Here is a 19,373-nt window from a genome sequence, read left to right as displayed (position 1 = left end):
GACAACGGTGGGCGTGTCAAACTGAGTCGACACGCCCACCGCGGAACTAGAGCGTAAAATATAAACTTTAGCTCCGTCCTTTACAATCTGTTTCTAATCATTCGTTACTTCAAGCGCCAACATGTCTGCTGAAAAGTGTCTCGCTAAAGGTAAGAAATAAAGTATTACTCTGTTAACTGAAGGCTGCTTATCGATGTGAAATGCAATAGTTTTATTCCTCCGATTCGATCTGTGTTAAGGATTTAGCTTCGTTTTTGCAAAATTATGCTTTAGTCCTATGAAACCTCTTCGTGCCGATTTGAAGCGCCAAACGGTCCAGATGATTATTAATTTATAAACGTTTATAAACGAAACTCTTTATGCCTGAACCAATTTGTCTGAACAAACAGCGACTCACTGTGGCGTCTCTGAAAACAAGCAGACGTCAGAAAAGAAAAAACAAATCCAGTTGAAATACAAGTACAAATGTATAAATGTGCATAATCCACAGTCAGCTGCCCTGTAATCAAATAGAAATGATAAATTCACTGTAAGTTTGAAAATAAAGGTGTTTGTAAAGTCAGTTAATGCCGTTTCCATAAAGCTTGGGATGTTGTGTAAAAATACTACGAAGACAAAATGCTGATGTGGAAGCACAACATAACCCAAACTGTCAGCTATAAAATTACTCTGAAAATTATACTACTGTACAAAATAGATTTTTTTCTTTTTTTTTTACTTTAGTAAAGGTTTAACAGGAGAAAAGTCTTTACGTAACCCCTCTTCAGGTTTCCCTACTGACCAGTCTTTTAATGGGAGAAACATTTCTGTATCCCTCAGGTAGCGCTGCCCCTGGCCCAGTCCCTAAAGACTACATCAGGGTTTACAGCATGAGGTTCTGCCCTTTTGCCCAAAGGACCAGACTAGTGCTCAAAGCCAAAGGAATCAAGTAAGGCTACTCTTTATTCTAGTTTGCTGTAGAAATGAAAAATCATCACAGTCATTCAACCTGTGCTTAAACATGCACACATAACCTGCTTTTTTGTTTTCAGATACGAAACCATAAATGTCCACTTGAAAGAAAAACTCGATTGGTACCTTAAGAAGAATCAATTTGGTCTTGTCCCAACGCTTGAGACACCTGCTGGTGAGGTGATATACGAGTCACCCATCACCTGTGAATACCTCGATGAAGTTTACCCTGAAAAGAAGCTGCTTCCCTCCTCTCCCTTTGCTAAGGCTCAGCAAAAGATGATGCTGGAGCACTTTTCCAAAGTAGGTCACACAAAAACTTGCATATAAACCTTAACGTTTTGTTTTTTGTTAACCACCACCAAATAATAATATTAATGTCACTGTTTCCTACAGGTGATACCGTACTTCTACAAGATCCCAATGGATAAAAAGAAGGGAGAGGATGTCTCCGGACTGGAAGCTGAACTGAAAGAAAAGTTTGCCAAGTTAAACGAGGTAGGGCACACCTTTGAGGCCTCTGGTTCCTTTATCCATTAACCCAACATATGAGGTGATACACTGTGTGTGAATGAGTGTGTGCCTGTGAATCACAGTCATTGATCAAAGGTTGTTTTTATTAAAACAATTAAGTTTATCTTTCCTGACAGTGCCTGGTTATTCCAGTTAATTACAACTCTAATGAATGTAACATTCAATTTCTAGGACCTCGTTAACAAGAAGACCAAGTTCTTTGGTGGCGATTCTATAACAATGATCGACTACATGATGTGGCCGTGGTTTGAGAGGGTAGAAGCGTATCAGGTCAAACAGTAAGTAATAATCTTTACAGATATTTAACTTATAGAAAATTGTAAATATTTTTTTTTAAAAAAAGCTCAACTGTGGGGAGCCTAAGTATATTATTTACTAGAAATGTTACAAAAGTTAGAAATGTTTTTTGTAGAGATGGCACGATACCACTTTTTACCTATATCATAAATTTGGATATCTGCCGATACCGATATGAATCTGATATAGTGTGTTTTTTAATCAATAAAAATGTTTGTTAATATCTTGCTGCTTTTTGCATAAGTTCATACTCAAGTTACAAAAAAACAAACACTAAAGCTATTCTGTTATATTCGTATGCAAAAAATACACTGCACCCAAAATATTTCATAGTTCAGCAATACTGATCAATCTAATAAACTTAAACCTACTCCATCCTCCCTATTCTGGTATTTTAAAGAGTAAGCAACCTAACTAATAGGGTTGCAAACTCCCAGCAAAAAAAAAAAAAAAGGGAAGGGAACCCCCCCACCTTATGATGCTTAATCGACGTAATCAACTTTAATTTGATGCAGTGTGGGAAAAAATGCACAGAAATCAATTATTTTTCAAGAATAATTAAATAGATTCAACATCTTTCTTCAACAGAATTGCAGACTGCACAGATGGTACCTTCCCAAAGGAAAAAGTACCATAGCTTACTAGGGTATATTAGACTTAATAGTTACTATATACAGTAATAGACTTCTATACATTTTTCATCAGATTAAAACTTTGGGTGTAAGATTCGGATAATTATTTAATAAAAGCTAGACATTTTAAATGAGAATAAGAAAGAAAAGTATGTCTTTGTGCCCCCTTTTCCCTGTTAATGCCCTATCGGCCCCCCTGGCTAAACTTTGCTAGATCCACCCCTGCACAGTTAACAGCTGTCAGCTACTTAGAAAAGGATCCTGGTGTAGAAAGTAATAACAACAGCTTATCAAGCTTAAGGGTCACTCACATATCTTCTGTACGGTGTTTTATAATCCCAAACCTTCACAATCTATTGGAAATGTTCTGAAATGCATGATGCATCTGCACCACTGCAACTGACCTATTTGTCACATCAAGTCGGTAACAAAGGACACTTTCTGCAGAAGCAGTGATTCTCCCGACATTTCTGCATTTTCTACACTTCATTTAAGAACTATGGAAATATGGAAACACACAAAGGAAATGTGTATAGAAGAAGTTTTGTTGTTCAGTTACTGCCTAATTACACACAAGTTCACACAGATATATATGAAGTTGGACACTGATTTGAAACATTTCTCTATTTAAAGGTCCTCCTAAGGTCCTTCTTCTCTGTTATTTTCCCTCTTGTATGTGCTGTCACATTAAACATGACCAACGTTACAGAGAATGGAGTCTGTTGGAGTTTTCTCTTTATTCTTTTTTTGGGGGGTTCAAAAACTTTTTAGGTAGTCAAACTAAAGTCTCAGGCTTCAGGCTGCTCTAAATGTTCTGTTTCAAGAGTTCTTTTCTAGTCTTGGCTCTTTATGATGTCAGTGAGGGTGGTCAGCTAACTCTGACACACAGCTTTGACTGTATCCACTAGAGGTGGATCGATTGCTTGTATTGGTATTGGATTAATGCTAGTGCAGTAGGATCAATACTTTTCTATCCTCAGTATATAGCCCACTGAATTGTGTTAAATATTTTCTTGAGGTAAATATACATCAAACATGTTCTATGAAAAATGTCTGACCCGTTTTGTGTATATCTATTTATAGCCTACGGCACATTTAAACAACAGACATTGAGCCAAAGTAGATTAGAGAGACGCACATTTAGATTCCAGTGAAGCAAAATACTGAGAAGCTGAAAGGCGTTTATTATTGTTATTATTATTATTATTATTATTATTATTGTTGAAAGTAAACATCACAGTGGTCGTTGAGATGTGCTCAGAATTTGCAGATCGATGATGATTGATCTCATAAGTCATGACCAGTGTTGGTCAAGTTACTTGAAAAAAGTAATCAGTAACTAATTACTGATTACTTCCCCAAAAAAGTAATCCCGTTACTTTACTGATTACTTATTTTCAAAGGTAATTAATTACTTAGTTACTTTTTAAAAACAGGATTTACAACCTGAATAGGTGATAAAGTGATAGATCTTTCAGCCCAATTCTACTTTTTCTACATAATCATCATACAAAATGTAATCAAATGGAAAAGTATCTTTTTAAAACTTGTTTTATTAGTTTTAATCTTTTAACTTTATGCATCAAGCAAAAATTTAATTATCTGCAACATTCTCTGACTGGAAGAAATTAGTTTAACATTTAAACCTATTTTCTGCACATTCCAGCACATAAAATAAAATATTTTGTGTGTTTACACTCACTCTTTCAAATAGATGCAAGTAAAACACAGCAGAAAATAAATAAAGTCAAAGACTAGCGGTCCTGTTGCTCTATTTTCACCTGTAAAGCAGGAGTGGGGTAGGCGGAGGTTTACCCTGGTGCAGGTGTGCAGCCGTCGGTGGAAGAATCCGCGAGTTTCTCTGTGAATTTCCCATTACGTCGTAGCTACTCGGTGCTTGCTCGGAAGTTTAGGGTTTTTTTCGCTGTAAAAAGAAGTTTTCTACCCACGCACAACGGACACTAATGTTTTTGTCACTTTTTATGGAATCAAACTCAAAGTAAGGTCAGTACTTCCACGCTTTAAACGCTGCACGCTCATACTCTCTCTGCATGATCCATTGTTGATCTGCACACAGCTGTTGTCACGAACGTCACACTCGCTTACGTCACTGTCATGAGACATTCTCGCAAAAAAAATCACGGTTTTAGTAACGCAGTAACGCAGCGTTCCTACGGGAAAGTAACAGTAATCTTATTACCGTTTTTGCAATAGTAATCCCTTACTTTACTCGTTACTTGAAAAAGTAATCGGATTGCAGTAATCCGATTACTTGAGAAAAAGTAATCGGATTACTGTAATCCGATTACTTGAGAAAAAGTAATCAGATTACTGTAATCCGATTACTTGCGAAAAAGTAATCGGATTACTGTAATCCTATTACTTGGATTACTGTAATCCGATTACTTGAGAAAAAGTAATCGGATTACTGTAATCCGATTACTTGAGAAAAGTAATCGGATTACTGTAATCGGATTACTTGAGAAAAGGTAATCGGATTACAGTAATCCGATTACTTGAGAAAAGTAATACTAAATATCATTAGTATTGGCAATACTGGCCTCGTATTTACTCCGTATAGTATCAATACCAGAATTTGCAGTATCCACAGCAATCCTCCCACCTGCTGCTCAAATCATCTGTTTTTGAGGGGCAACCAATCAGAAGAAAGCTGTCTTACAGACTCTGTGAGGACTAAGGGGCCGTACCATCTTCCAGGATAAGACAAAGAAGGTTTATTTTGAACAGTGAATCATGCAAAGCTACTTTTGTAGAAACACAAATATACTTTCTGAAGTGAGCACACAAGATCCTGTTTAAAGCTCAAACTGCAGGCAGATATCTTTCTGTTTATTTTGGCTTTATAAACTATTTATGAGGAAGATAAAGCAGTTAGCAGATATTTTAAATTGTACTGACAGTAAGCGAGTGGCCACATCCCTGAGAGCTGAAACTCTGCTTCAACTGCTGCTGAACTGACAAGATTTATTTCATCAACCAAACACGATGTCGATGAAAGGCGTCGACAGCGCGACAGGTGGAAAAGCTTTCGATGGGTAAATCGAAGAAAACAAACAGAAGTATGTTTTCCTTGCTTCCTTATTAGTTTTGCAAAGCTCGAATAGATATTGTTGAAGAGCTATCGAGCGCGGTGTAATTGCTCTGCTTTTTAATGCAATGAGATGTTTCATCATTTGGAAAAACAGCATATTTAAGATATTGATTTCATCGGTTTCAATGAGGCATGCACGTCCACTGAGCATGTATAACTGTAATTATCACTGGCAAAGGATCGAGGGAGAACGGCTCTGCAACAGAAGAGCGAGCAACCACAATAAAGTATATTTAATAAAGGTAGCTCGCTTCAGTTTTGCTCTTCTGTATTTAGAAAGTGTAGAAATGTTTAGCTGATTTAGAGTTTAGAAATGTGTTAACATAGAATCTAGAATTATTGTAGAGACATTGACACTGCCCTCAATGTAATAAAGGCCTGATGGTGTCCTGAATTTAGGAGCAGAGTATAGGAGACCCTCCCCAGTTGAACTGTGAAAGTAAAACAGAGAGGAGTTAATCCTGAGAGGAAATTCCCCAGAGAATGTTTGGGTGGGGGTCTCAACATTTGACCTGGATAACTGTGGTCTGGAAGGGAAATGTGTTTTTTATGACCTCTAGGGAGTCACCTACACCCACAGTGTTTTAACTGTCACGCACACTCACTTACGTGCACACACATACACACAGGTATGCGTACACAGTCACACACGAGCACTCACATAGACACAGACACAGAGTTTGCAGCACACCGTAGGGGGTTTTATGATGGGGACACCTCTATAAAGCTGGCTCTAACTAACAAAGGGGTGAAGATTTTGCAGAGGGACACACCGGCCTCGTCTTCCCTTCTAGAAGTGCATGCTTAAATGAAGATGAATAAAAATAAATAAAAGTTTTGTGAAAATAACTACTGAGTTCCGGTGCCGTCTCTGGAAGTTTCGACGAATAAAAGAACAGGGGTAAAACTGATTTCGTAACAGTTTTGGTGCCGAAACCCTGGGATTCGCTCGAGGCCCAGAGAGGATGAATTGGCAGAGCTGAGATCGTGAAACGAGGCGAACAGAGAGCTAGCTCACATGATTAAAAGGTAAGCACGACCTGTTTATTTTCGAACCGTGCATATTGTTTAAAGCCTAAATTATCTGTTCGCTAAGTTGAACGTATCGCAGTGTAAATTCACTCAGTAGAAAAAAAGGCGGCTAGCGTCCGTCTCAGTGCGTTAAAGCAAGAGACTTTTGTAAGAACTCCAAGTTGATGTTTAGCGTACTGTGAGCGACTAAAGCAAGAGACTTTTCTAACGGTGTGTTCACACCGAACGCGATGGATGCGAACAAAAACGCCCCAAACGCCCCTAATTTGACGCGTGCACATTCGCGTCTCAACGCGTGTCCAAGAAAAATCCATCGCGCTTCAAAATATGATATTTTGACGCGCGTGAACCGGAAATGTGGGAGGGATGTGGGAGGAAGTTGTGCCAGACCGGTATCTTTGCAAGATGGCAGCTGTCGAGTTAGCGCTTGAAGAGAGAGTCTCCCTTCTCTATGTACTGTGGAGAGCAGAGCAGCGGCGTAAAAGACGCCCTCGCCGTACCTGGGTCCATCAGGTCCTCCAGAGGCGTGAGCAGTTTGGTGAGTTTCACCATTTGCTCCAGGAGCTGCGCCTGGATGACGGCCGATTTCAGCGATATCACCGTCTTTCACTCGGCCAGTTTGAGGACCTGCTTCCCTGGGTCGGTCCCAGAATCGCCCGCCTAGACACCAACTACAGGCGCTCAATCCCACCTGCAGAGCGCCTGTCCATCTGCCTGAGGTTAGTAAAAGTATTTAATACGGTAGTCCTTTATTGATACCTGTGCTAATACATGCTAAACTATCCATTTATACACTGCTAACATGGATGTGCTATGCTAACAGTGAATGTGGTACGGAGACGACTGTTTATAATATTTCTAGTGATACTCAGAAGGTCTCATGTAAGATTTATGTTTTGCAATTTGTAATTTTGTAATTTCAATAATGTATTTTGTAACTGCAGTACACATAATACTCATTTTAAACAATTTGTCCAGGTTCCTTGCCAGCAAACAACTCCTCCAGAGAGGCTGTCCTGGTGAGGGAGAAATTCATGGCTCACTTCTCGGCGGAGGGAGCTGTGTCTTGGCAACCAAAGGAGTAGCCTGTTTGAAGTCCGAGTGACTTCCCCACAACGGCTCTTTTAAGAGCCACCCACAAACCTCTAAAGAGTGTTCCTGTCCTTTTAATTTTTTCTTAATAAATGGAGCTCTACTCCAAAATAAACTAACCTCCTTTTACTCTCTTAAGTAACTTGTCTTCACTATGTTCCTATATACAGTGTGGTGCAAAAGTTTGGGCAACCTTATTAATAGTCATTATTTTCCTGTATGAATCGCTGTTACAATGAAAAATGTCAGTTAAATATATCATATAGGAGACACACACATTCATATACACTAAATATTTATTTCATTTCTCTTTTTTTGTGTCGCCAATTTATGCACCTGCTTGATTTAAACACTTATTGCACACTTTCTGTAAACTGCATTTCACTTCTCAAATATCACTGTGTGTCTCCTATATGATATATTTAACTGACTATTTTTATTGTGACAACCAATGATTTGTACAAGAAAATAATTACTTTTCACAATGTTGCCCAAACTTTTGCATCCCACTGTATTAGTATGTTTTGTCATTAGTATAATATGAAATAAATTCTACTTGTGTCAAGTCGGGTGCCAATATTTGCTGTGTAGTAGAACAGAGACATTTTGTCATTATAAATGTTTATTTGAAAAAATATAAATTCATTAACAAAAACATTTATCATAAATATATGAAATTTAACTATTTACAGAGAGACAGGAATAAAAAGGACCCAGCTTGGAGTGGAAGAGCCTCAGGGAGAAGGAGGAGAAAAATAAGAACATTGTTTCTGCCCTGGAGAGCTGCTGCCTCATCAGAAAACTACTGATCATTAGGGTCCAATGTTTCCAAATTTAACACAGCTGTGCTGTTTTCAAAAACTAATTTATAAATTTGAAATTTCACGAATTCTCGTGTCTGAGGCGGCATGCTCTCCAGAGCAGGAACAAGGCCGAGGAGGAAATGTTCAGTTGGAGACGGGCGTGGCCTCTTTAGGGACTCCAGGATGGCCAGCTCCACCGCCGATGGACCGTCCTGGGACCCGTCCCTCGCCCGCCTTCGAGCTGTCCTCCTCTGTGGGCCTGTAAAACACAGCACAAAACAACACAAAGTAATGAGAAGGCTGCTACTAGATTTTCATTTTCAAAATTGAAAAAAACAGGATATAAACAGATTGGTTGTAGATATTTAGTAAAGGTGATCACAAGGGAATTCAAGCAAGTAAAAAGCTGTCAGTGCTTGATGTTCATACCTGTGGGTGCAGCAGCAGGAGCTGAGGGACCAGGGACTGGGGAGCCAGGAGAAGAGACAGCTGAGGACTCTGCTGCATGATTACTTGACTCTATGAAGACAATATTAAATGTTAACAGGTTGAAGACAAAAGTCATAGAGAATATTATATTATTATATACTTATATACTTATTATTATATACAGTGGTCTCTCATTTATTGCAGCACGTGAACAGTAGTCACAGTTCTCACAAGTTGATTCTCAAAGTGCAAACCTTTGTCGATATTAAAAGTATTATGCCGCGCTTTTTCTCTGTCTGCGGCGCCACTTTTGTGCGCCTTTTTAGCTCCCGGTGCAGGTGTCTATTTCCGAATGAGGGTCATAGTTATGAGTGTTTTTGTGCTGTTTTTTTCTATTGGACGTGATGGTTATCAAAACCAAACATGATAAGTTTGGCAAGCGCAGGAGACACGACACGGAGGAGATTTGTCATTTGGGCTGCAGAATGCAATGCGCATCGTTGAAAGCTGTACGGTGCAATAAAAAAAATCAGCGAAAAGGCGAGGCAGTGACGGATGAACAGCGGGACTACTGTATACTGTTTATTAATAAACAAAATATGTTCCTGTATGACAACACGCATAAATTAACTGCCTACATTAACTCAATGTAAACATACCTTCTGACTGACACTCCCCTGCTGCCTCTTCGGGCTGTCCCTGGTCCTCGGGGGAGAAGTTCTCCACGGTCCGCACCATATTGCCGCTAGTCTCCCGCGGGGTGAGGAAGGGGTCCAGAAACCCCATGACCTCGAAGAACTTCCATCTTCTCCCCGATCCTGCTGCAGACCCACTCCCCTTCTCCTTCTCTGTCTTCTTCTCCTTATTATAAGTGTCCCTGAGGCTCTTCCACTTTCTCCTGCAGATGTCCTCTGAATAAACGCATTATCTTGTTAGCAGAAAGGTATTTGTACATCAGTGGGAAAATAGCGGGACAGTAGGCGGGCTTGCTAGCTTTTGCGCGGGTTCATCGGGTCAGTCTGAAAATTAAAAAGAAGGAATGAACTTACCAGGTTGCCCGATCTCCTCACTTATGTGTCTCCAAGCTAGGTCCTTTTTATTCCTGTCTCGGTAAAAGTAGTAGCTAGCATCGTATAGCTCCGGGTGATTAGCCACGGCACTGATTAGCTTTTCCTCCATACTGAATGAAGAATCAAGGGCTTTGGCTGGATCTGCCCCTTTGACCTAGGTCAGAGCCACGTCACCAGGCTCCTGATTGGTTGTCGCGGCGCGATTTGACGCTGGAGTTCAGATTTTTCCAACTCGAGCGGTAGACGCGAAACGCGCGTATGCACAAAATGCAACACAAAAACTCACGCGCGTGGTTTTATTCGCGAGTCAAACGCGCCAGACGCGCTACACTGACGCCCGTTTCACGCGTTTTGGCGTTTTCGCGACGCAAATCTGCTTCCGAATTTTCGCGGGACCCGCAATCGCGCGTCATCGCGCTTTTCCATTGACTTTACATGTAAACCTGACGCTCTATTCGCGTCCATCGCGTTCGGTGTGAACACACCGTTAAAGTTGCAGTGGGACTCTTTCGCCATCTGGTGGTTGTAACAGTTATGACAACTGTTCCTGCATATATGTCCCTCCTCAGTGTGAAGAAGACTGGACTCCAAGCTGCTCCTGCTGATCACTGCGTGTTCCTCCTGTGTCTAAAATCTATTTCCATTATGAATCAGGAAACTGTTTGCACCAATCATAAAGGCAATAAAATACGTCACACACTAAGAAATAACAAAAAGGAATTGTGGATTTCAAGGAGATTTTTCCCTCGTTTTTTGAAATCATAAGAATACAAACTAATGCAAGACTGTCATGTTTTCATAAGTTTGTAGAGACACTGTTCTGTTGTATTCTAGGACATCAGTCACTTTTTAAATGCATGCTACTCCTCCTCATCATCATCATCATCAGCACCCATGACCTCCTTTTAGTCTTTGTTATTTTTCAGAGTTCAGGAGACGTTCTTATGGGATTTCCACAGTGTACAAGTACTGTTTAGACCCTTTTGTAACCCACATACAATGAGGGTACCACTTTAAGGACTGATATGAGGAGAGATGGACAGCCTTTCCAACTAATCGAAATGCACAGGTCCCAGTATGTTTTGACCAATGGGAGAGCAGCCTGCCGCTGTATGTCCCACCCACGTGCTCTGTGTTCGCTGCTATGTGTGGAGGTAGTCGCGTGCTGGCAGGAGAAAAGAGAGACTGAAGCTTTTGAGCTGGAATAAGTATTAGATGTAAGTTGCAACCAACTGTGCTGCACATAAGTTCACTGGTTATCAGCTACCTTTCATGTTAAAAGTAGCCACAGTGAGTATACTGGCGAATGCTGCAGTTTTCTGGTGACTTTAGAAAGTACCACGTGGAGCTAAACTGTTAGCCTTTGTTAGCTCTGGTTGCTATCAACTGCCTGAAAGTTCATCTCAATCTGCTTCCAGAAAGCCCCGCATTTTCCGACCGAGAGACACCATGCCATTGTCTTCGGCCGTGATGCACTGAGATCGGTCAAGTTTTTTTTTGTATGCTGAATTGTTGTTGAGGTGAATTCCTCCGGTGAAATAGATGGCGAGCCTTCCCACCTGGACTTAGAGAGACTGAGATTCGCTTCTTTTCCACTTGATGATCTTCTGCACCTTGCGGTGTGGTAGGACTGTATCACTCACACCACTGACTGACATTCTCTCACCCCTATTTTCTTTCACACCCTGGGAATTTTTTGGACTTTACCCCTTGGACATTTTTTATTTGGGACTTTAAATAATGAGCTGTTGTGTAGAACATTCTCCACATGTGAAAAGAGTGTGAGATTTTCATTTGAATGTACATTGGATTTGTGTAATCTGTTTCTATAAGAGTTAAGGAGTCAGGTTACTAGGGTGCACCCGAGCATTGAAACCTGAACATTGAAAACCAAAAGTAACACTTGGCCAAGTCATTGCTTTAGTAGTTTATGTGTTTTACTTTTCTTTTAATTGTTGTAAGTTTCTTTTCTACCATTGTAAAGTGTCTTTAAGCTGTGCTTGTCAACCTTTTGGTTTATTTCACTAAAGTTGGCTGGTTCTTTTGAGTTACATTCTTGTCTCTGTGTCTCATTTAAACACACCCCTGTGCTCCTATAGTCGAGCCTATTGGCCCATTGATATATTCTTTTCAACAATTCCCCTTATTGTGTTACACTTTACCTAAAAGAAAAGAGTAAAGTACAAAGTAGATTTACTCACTGCAGGAAAATAATGCCTCAATCTGATATATTGTCTTATATGACAAACTGAAAGTGATGCATCAAAGTGTAAGCAGCATTTTCCTGTTACAGCTGGTCTAGATGGAACTGATCCGAGGATTTAGTGTTTGTGTTATTACGAGTGCTAAACAGATGGTACAGTGGACACATGTGTGACTCCTGTGATTAAAGCATCTTTCTTTCAGCTTAACGAGTGAACCGTCAGCTCGTTCAAACACACGTTAAAGTCCGTTTGGCTCGACACCACCGAACAGAGGCAGCAATATAACATAGCTAACATTAACAGTGCAGTGAATCCTGCTTGTGCCGTCATATTCAGGACTGCAAACCGACTATTGAACGGCGTATATTTTACAGTAAAGGCTTTAAAACAAAGTTAGTACAAACGTCAGTAATGTCACATAACTTTGCCGACATGTGGCCAACAGTAATGTTTTAATGTTCTTCATTATTAAACATTCACACATAAATAAGTGACATAATATTCAGTACTTACTTTTAAAAGTTTACTCTTTGCCGCTCCGCTTCTGCCGTTTTTTTTGGCAAAATTATCCACACCCACCTCCGCGCTGTGCATTCTGGGATATGTTGGGCCACGAAGTCTACACCGCCACATCCTTAAAATTCAGGGAAATGAAGGACGCATTTGAGGGCCGCATTTTGAGCAGCCTTCGAATTGAGACAGCCTTCGTCGTGTCGCTGTGACGTAATCGGCCTTAAAATGCGGCCTTTAAACCACGTTACCCAGCATGCCACAGGGCCACAATTTACAGCCCAGTGCCAGAAAAGTAGCTGTGATTACCCACCTGGCACTGTGCATAACGTCAGCAACTTGAGAATGCAGACACTTGAATGCGGTGACCGGCCAGACAGTCGTACACGGAGAAGGGCAGCGAGGGCTCGCGTTAGCCTGGTGAGTCAGGTCCCCAGGAGAGTCGATCACAGGAAAAACGATAAAATCCAGGTTTTCCAGGCTAAAAATTAAAACAGAGCTAAGCAAACGAACACACACAGCAAATCCAGCATGTCCAAATTAACACTGTCAGATTTGATTTCAACACCATTAAAGTGTCTATATGGGTCCACACCAGAGATTGTTAATTTAACTCTTTTTGGAGAGTTGGTACGTTAACTCTGATTTAAATTTTAAAAAAAAATTAAAAGTAAATGATCATTTTCCATACTGCCATCACACAAATATGAATGTTTTACACACTCCTTTTGTTGTTGACATTTACAGGCTGTGTGCAAAAGGCCACACTCTTCAAATTCATGCCAACTAATATTTTTACGTCCAGTAGGTGTCCTACTAGAGCAAATGAAGCTTCAAGACGCTTTACGCTGGGGTGAGCCAATTGGATGAAAAGCTTCAGTGCTTCATGAAGCTTCATCTGCCCATCACTACTGGATAGACTCATCAGAGCATCCAGCAGGAGCTGATGTAGAGCCAGAGGGTATAGGGACCCCTGGCTGAATGTGTAGATGACCAGGTGAGTAAGTGGATGACAAAGCTAATGAGTCCTCTACTAACTGAGCTACTGACTGGGTTATGGACTGTAACAAGGTTTGTAGTAAGTCTGATTGTGGTAGTGACTGAGCTATGGGTAGCAGAGCTGAATGTGGTGGAGGTGGAGACTGAGCTGAAAGTGGCTGCTGGGTAGGAAACACTGGAAACTTAGCTGAAGGTGGCTGTTGAGCAGGTAACTGAGCTAACACGGGCTTAAGAGTCTCTGGGATGACACACATTGTTTGCTCTCACAGAAGTGTTGAGTTGAGGACGAACAGCAGTCACTACCTGCTTGACGGGTTCAGGAGCATCATAATCATGCAGAACTTTCTGAGGCATAGAGTCATAGATCTCCTTGGTTTCATCAACAGGTTTAGAAAGGTGAGATATGGGACAGTCTAAATAGTGCAATGAACCGGGAGAATTGTCCTTCAAATAATCAGTCCTTTCATTTACAGTTCTTATTTCAGCAGGGGGCAAAAGAGTAGCCCCACCACTCACCCTAGCCAGCTGTTCAAAAAAAATCCTAGGCTGCCGCTGGAGCTGTGAATGCTGTCAGTGCGTCCGCCGTTTTCCTGTCGAAGAAGGCTCGGGACTGGCTGAGGGTGACGTGGCAAAACTCTGCTGCGACTGCTGCTCCTGCGGTGTGGAAACGCTGGGTGAGTCGGGTGGCACAATAATGATCCCTAACATTTTGTAGAACGCCTGTGCAGGCGTAAGCTGGTTGCTTGCAGGCTCGTAGTAATCCTCCCGGGACCGGCTGGAGCGTTTTCTGCGAGACCGGGGCGTCCGAGGGGAGGAAGCAGAGGAGTGGGCCGAAGGGTAGGCTGCTAGCGAGGAACGGCAGCATGGAGGCCCTCCAAGCGCCAGCCGGGTCCCGTCAAAACGGGAGCTGCGCTTCAACAGTGAGTCCACTGGATCCATTACTGGTCGCGTCGTTCTGTCATGGTTGGCTGTGTGGCAGGCAGGCAGGAGTGGTGGACCCAAAATGCAGGACTCTTAGGAAACGAGGTTTCAACTGAAAATGCAGCTTTATTGCTGGAACAAAACTTCAACATAAAATAAAACTCACAAAAGCAAACAAAACTCTAAACTGAGGTGCAGGAGGACTGGAAATCATGAACACACAGCAAGTTGAGGGTACGACACGACAGGGAGCACAGGAAAACACAGGGCTTAAATACACAGGGGAGTAATTAGGAAATGGACAACAGGAGGGAGACACAGCTGGGAGAAATTAGGCTAACGAGACAGGAGAAAGGTAAAAGTGAACACATTGACATGAGACATGAACTTTCAGAATAAAACAGGAAACTAACAGACACAGAGAAGCATGGACAGACAGAGGGAACACAGGCAGCCATGCAACAAACACACTGACACATAGCAAACCTAAACAAAAGACAAGGCAGAATAAACAAGAGTATAGAAGAATATAAAGAAACACAAAACACTGAGTCCTCAGACTCAGGACCATGACATATTACTCTTTCTGAGTCACAAAATTAACTTTTAAGATATTTTGAGGCGTGAATGTAGCTGTGTAAACGTCAAATATCTGCTTGATTTACAAGACATCACATATTTGCAAAAGTGCTCCTACGTTTTCGGAGACGTCTGACACCCACCATCTCGAAGCTAACGGGAGGTCGAGACCTACTATAGTCGGGGGGGAACACCGCTCTCCCGGCACATCGTGCCTCGACCTCCCGGTCGGCTTCGAGCTGGCGGCCTCCGAATGCGGCTAAAACTTTTGCGAAATCTCGCAAAAGTTTATCTTAATTTTTTTTCTCCCATGTCCCTTGCGGGGCTCCGTAAAATATAAATGGGACATTTTGCAAATTTATATACAAATTTTTTAAACATATACAACTATTATTCTAAAAATGAAGGCCTGAAACCAGGAGGTTTATCACACCTTCTGTCTTCCACCAAGGAGACAGCGTTTACATTGCAGTCTGCCTTTGTGACTTTCATTAGTGCCCTCACTGACACAAAAAACAAAACAATGACTACACAACAGACTAACTACATAAGACAACACAACACACTGTGGTGTAATTGCATTGTACAGTAGATGTTAATGCAGCCGGTCAGTGTAGTTAGGCTGATGGCAGCTAGAGGGCGAGACCGGTGTGTTTTGTATAGAATGTTATGTTATGTGGGGGCAGAGCAAGAACAAGAAAATAAAGCGTGGTTATGAATCGTAAAGTGGACCCGCGTATAATTGAATAACACGACATGGTGTCAGAAGTCCTGTACTCATCCATATAACCTCGACTGAACAAACCTGTGTCTGGCGGAGCTCGCGGAAAAACGAGGGGAGAATATGGCGGATGAGACTGCACAGAGAGCGCCGGCGGGGCCGAGCGCGACATTCAGCATCCAGCCACCGGAATCCTTTGACTGGTCCAAATGGATACGGAGGTTCGAGAGATTCTGTCTCGCCAGTAATTTGAACGTCAGCTCGGAGGAAAACCAAGCCGAAACGTTGATTTACTGCATGGGAGACGAGGCGGACAATGTGCTTCGCGGTCTGAGTTTAACAGTGGAGCAAAGGACAACGTATGAGGGGGTACGTGATGGTTTCCAGGCTTTTTTCATTGTGAAGAAAAATGTGATCTATGAGCGCGCCAAATTCAACATGCGCAGACAGGGAGAAAATGAGACAGTGGATGCTTTTGTGACACCACTGTATGCGCTAGCAGAACATTACTATGGAGTGCTACATGATGAGCTGATATGTGATAGGCTCGTTGTCGGTCTCACAGACAAACGGCTGTCAGAACGCATGCAGCTTGACCCAGATTTGACTTTGCAGAGGGCTATCAACATGGCGAGGCAAAGTGAAGAGGTAAAGCGACAACAATCCTCCTTGCGAGGTGACTCTAGAGATGAGGCTAGCGATGCTAAGTCAGTAGATAGAGTGCATAAAATCAGTCGTAAGCCTGTTAGAACCAAACTGCTCCAGACTGATAGTCGTCAAGCTAAAACACGTGGATTCCGAGAAGACCGCAAAAAAGGGCCAACCTGTCAGAAATGTGGTGGCGCTCCATCCCATTCAAAGCAGGATTGTCCAGCGAATGAAGTGAAATGCCGTGCATGTGGGAAAAAGGACATTACAGGCGTGTATGCAGGGCACCAAAAACCGTGCATGAGGTTGAAGAGGATGAACATGGTTTGTTCTTGGGCAGTGTTAAGTGTGAGGGTGAGCCGTGGACTGTCGACTTAAGCATAAACAACAAAAATGTGTCATTTAAAATTGATACAGGTGCCGATGTGACAGTCCTACCCCTTAAGGTGTTTAAGGAGCTCTACAGACACAACCACCCCCCCAGTCTCCATAAACCAACCAAGGCTCTGCTGGGTCCTGGGGGGAGTCGTTTGGATGTCGTTGGTGTCAGTGAGCTTGCACTGAGGAAGGGAGACAAAGAAATACTTGAGGATGTCTTTGTCATCAGACACCTGCACACTGCTTTGCTGGGGAGACCTGCCATTAGCAAGCTGGAGCTTGTGGCTCGTGTGGAGAGCATAACTATAGAGACGCTTAAAAAGTGCTACCCAAAGCTGTGCAGTGGTCTCGGTGAAGTACGTCAGCCGTACGACTGAAAGCTGGAGCTCAACCTTTTTCCTTGAAGACGCCACGGAGAATCCCGTTGCCTCTGATGGACAAAGTTAAGGAGGAGCTGGCCCGTATGGAAGAACTAGGGGTGATCAGCAGGATTGAGGAGCCAACTGATTGGTGCTCAGGCATGGTGGTGGTACCGAAGAAGACAGAAGATGTACGCATATGTGTCGACCTTACACACCTCAATGAGTCTGTGTGTCGAGAGAAGTACATACTGCCATCGGTGGAGGAAACATTGGGCAGATTGGCTGGTGCCAGCATATTCAGCAAGCTGGACACTAACATGGGGTTTTGGCAGATACCTCTGACGGAAAACTCAGCCAAATACACCACTTTCATCACACCGTTTGGGCGTTATTACTTCAAGAGACTGCCCTTCGGGATTGCTTCAGCACCGGAGCATCTCCAGAACAGGATGGTCACAGAGGTCACAGATGGTATGGAAGGGGTGGTTTGCCACATGGAGGACGTGCTGGTCTGGGGCAGAACGCAGGAGGAGCATGACTCTCGCCTACACGCTGTGCTGGGCAGGATCCAAAAAGCTGGCATCACCCTAAACATTGACAAGTGCGACATCGCGAAACAGCAGGTGACGTTTTTAGGGCATGTTCTCTCAGCCAGCGGTATCAGCCCTGACCCAAGCAAGACCCAGGCTGTGAGGGAGATGAAGGAGCCACAAAGTGTGAGTGAGTTAAGGAGCTTTCTGGGAATGGTTAACCGGCTTGGGAAGTTTATCCCACAGCTCGCAGAGAGAGACAAACCTCTAAGAGACTTACTGTCTAAGAAAAACTGCTGGAGATGGGACATTGACCAGGCTAGAGCATTTCAGAACCTGAAAGATGCGCTCACATCACCGCCAGTGTTGGCCATGTATGACCCAAGTCGTGACTGCAAGGTGTCAGCGGACGCATCATCGTATGGCTTAGGGGGTGTGTTGCTTCAAAGATGGGATGAGGAGTGGAGACCCGTTGCCTACGCGTCACGCTCCCTCACTGCAACAGAACAGAGATACGCTCAGGTTGAAAAGGAGGCTTTAGGTGTGACCTGGGCTTGTGAGCGGTTCCGCAACTTTCTTATTGGCAAACACTTTCAAATGGAGACAGACCATAAGCCGCTGCTAAGTCTGCTGGGGGCACAAACTCTGGATGCGCTCCCTCCCAGAATTCAACGCTTTAGGATGCGCCTCATGCGATAGTCCTACTCGATTTCGCATGTACCAGGCAAACACCTGTGGACAGCTGACACGCTCTCACGATCTCCAGTGAAAGCAAAAGAAACACTTCAAGACAAGGAGTCGTTGGAGAGCACAAATATTTATGTGGACATGTTGATGGACAATCTGCCAGCTAGCAACAATTTCTTGGAGCAGCTGAGAGAAGAGCTGAAGAGGGACAGCGTATGTGGTCGTGTGATGCAGCTGTGTGAGGAAGGATGGCCCACACATTTCAACAGCGAACCAGCGCTAAGACTGTACTGGGCAGAACGGGCGTTCCTCACCGTACATGATGGTCTGCTAATCAAAGGGGACAGGTTGGTTATACCTGCAACTATGAGAAATGATGTGCTCACCAGACTACACGAAGGTCACCAGGGAGTGGTTAAGTGCAGAGAGCGGGCATGACAGTCGGTTTGGTGGCCAGGGCTAAGCCAGCAGATAAATGAGCTTGTCCTTAACTGTCGGACATGTTGCCAAGAGAGAGAAAACCACACAGAACTGCTGATGCCATCACAGTATCCGGGGCGGCCGTGGTAAAAGCTAGGAGCCGATCTGTTTATGCTGAGAGGGAAAACCTACCTTCTTGTTGTGGATCATGCCTCAAGATTTGTTGAGATTGCCCCTCTCACACCTTCAAGGTCAGAGGACGCGATCCATCATCTCAAAGGGATTTTTGCACGTCATGGGATCCCCGAGCAGCTGGTAACAGATAATGGGCCACAGTTTTCAGGGGCAGCTTTTGAGACATTTGCAAAAGTGTATGGCTTCCGTCACATCACAAGCAGCCCGAAATATCCCCAAAGCAATGGCGAAGCCGAACGAGCAGTTAAGACTGTCAAGAATCTATTG

At 42.9% G+C, this 19,373-nt stretch overlaps 1 protein-coding gene across 1 annotated transcript; it reads left to right on the top strand.

Annotated features, from left to right (window-relative positions):
• The first annotated feature begins 4 nt into the window (after positions 1–4).
• On the top strand, positions 5–1,767 carry LOC102781258 (glutathione S-transferase omega-1-like). Its single transcript, XM_006810732.3, has 5 exons — positions 5–149; positions 820–928; positions 1,032–1,254; positions 1,348–1,449; positions 1,657–1,767. The coding sequence occupies exons 1-5, from the start codon at positions 122–124 to the stop codon at positions 1,765–1,767; spliced, it is 573 nt and encodes a 190-aa protein (XP_006810795.2). The 5' UTR covers positions 5–121.
• Positions 1,768–19,373: the final 17,606 nt, after the last annotated feature.

This window comes from Neolamprologus brichardi, chromosome 18 (genome assembly GCF_056152115.1).
Source record: "Neolamprologus brichardi isolate AB-2024 chromosome 18, ASM5615211v1, whole genome shotgun sequence".
In the NCBI taxonomy this organism is placed as follows: domain Eukaryota; kingdom Metazoa; phylum Chordata; class Actinopteri; order Cichliformes; family Cichlidae; genus Neolamprologus; species Neolamprologus brichardi.
Note: the sequence above shows the minus strand (reverse complement) of the source record. Positions and strands in the feature narration are given on the sequence as shown.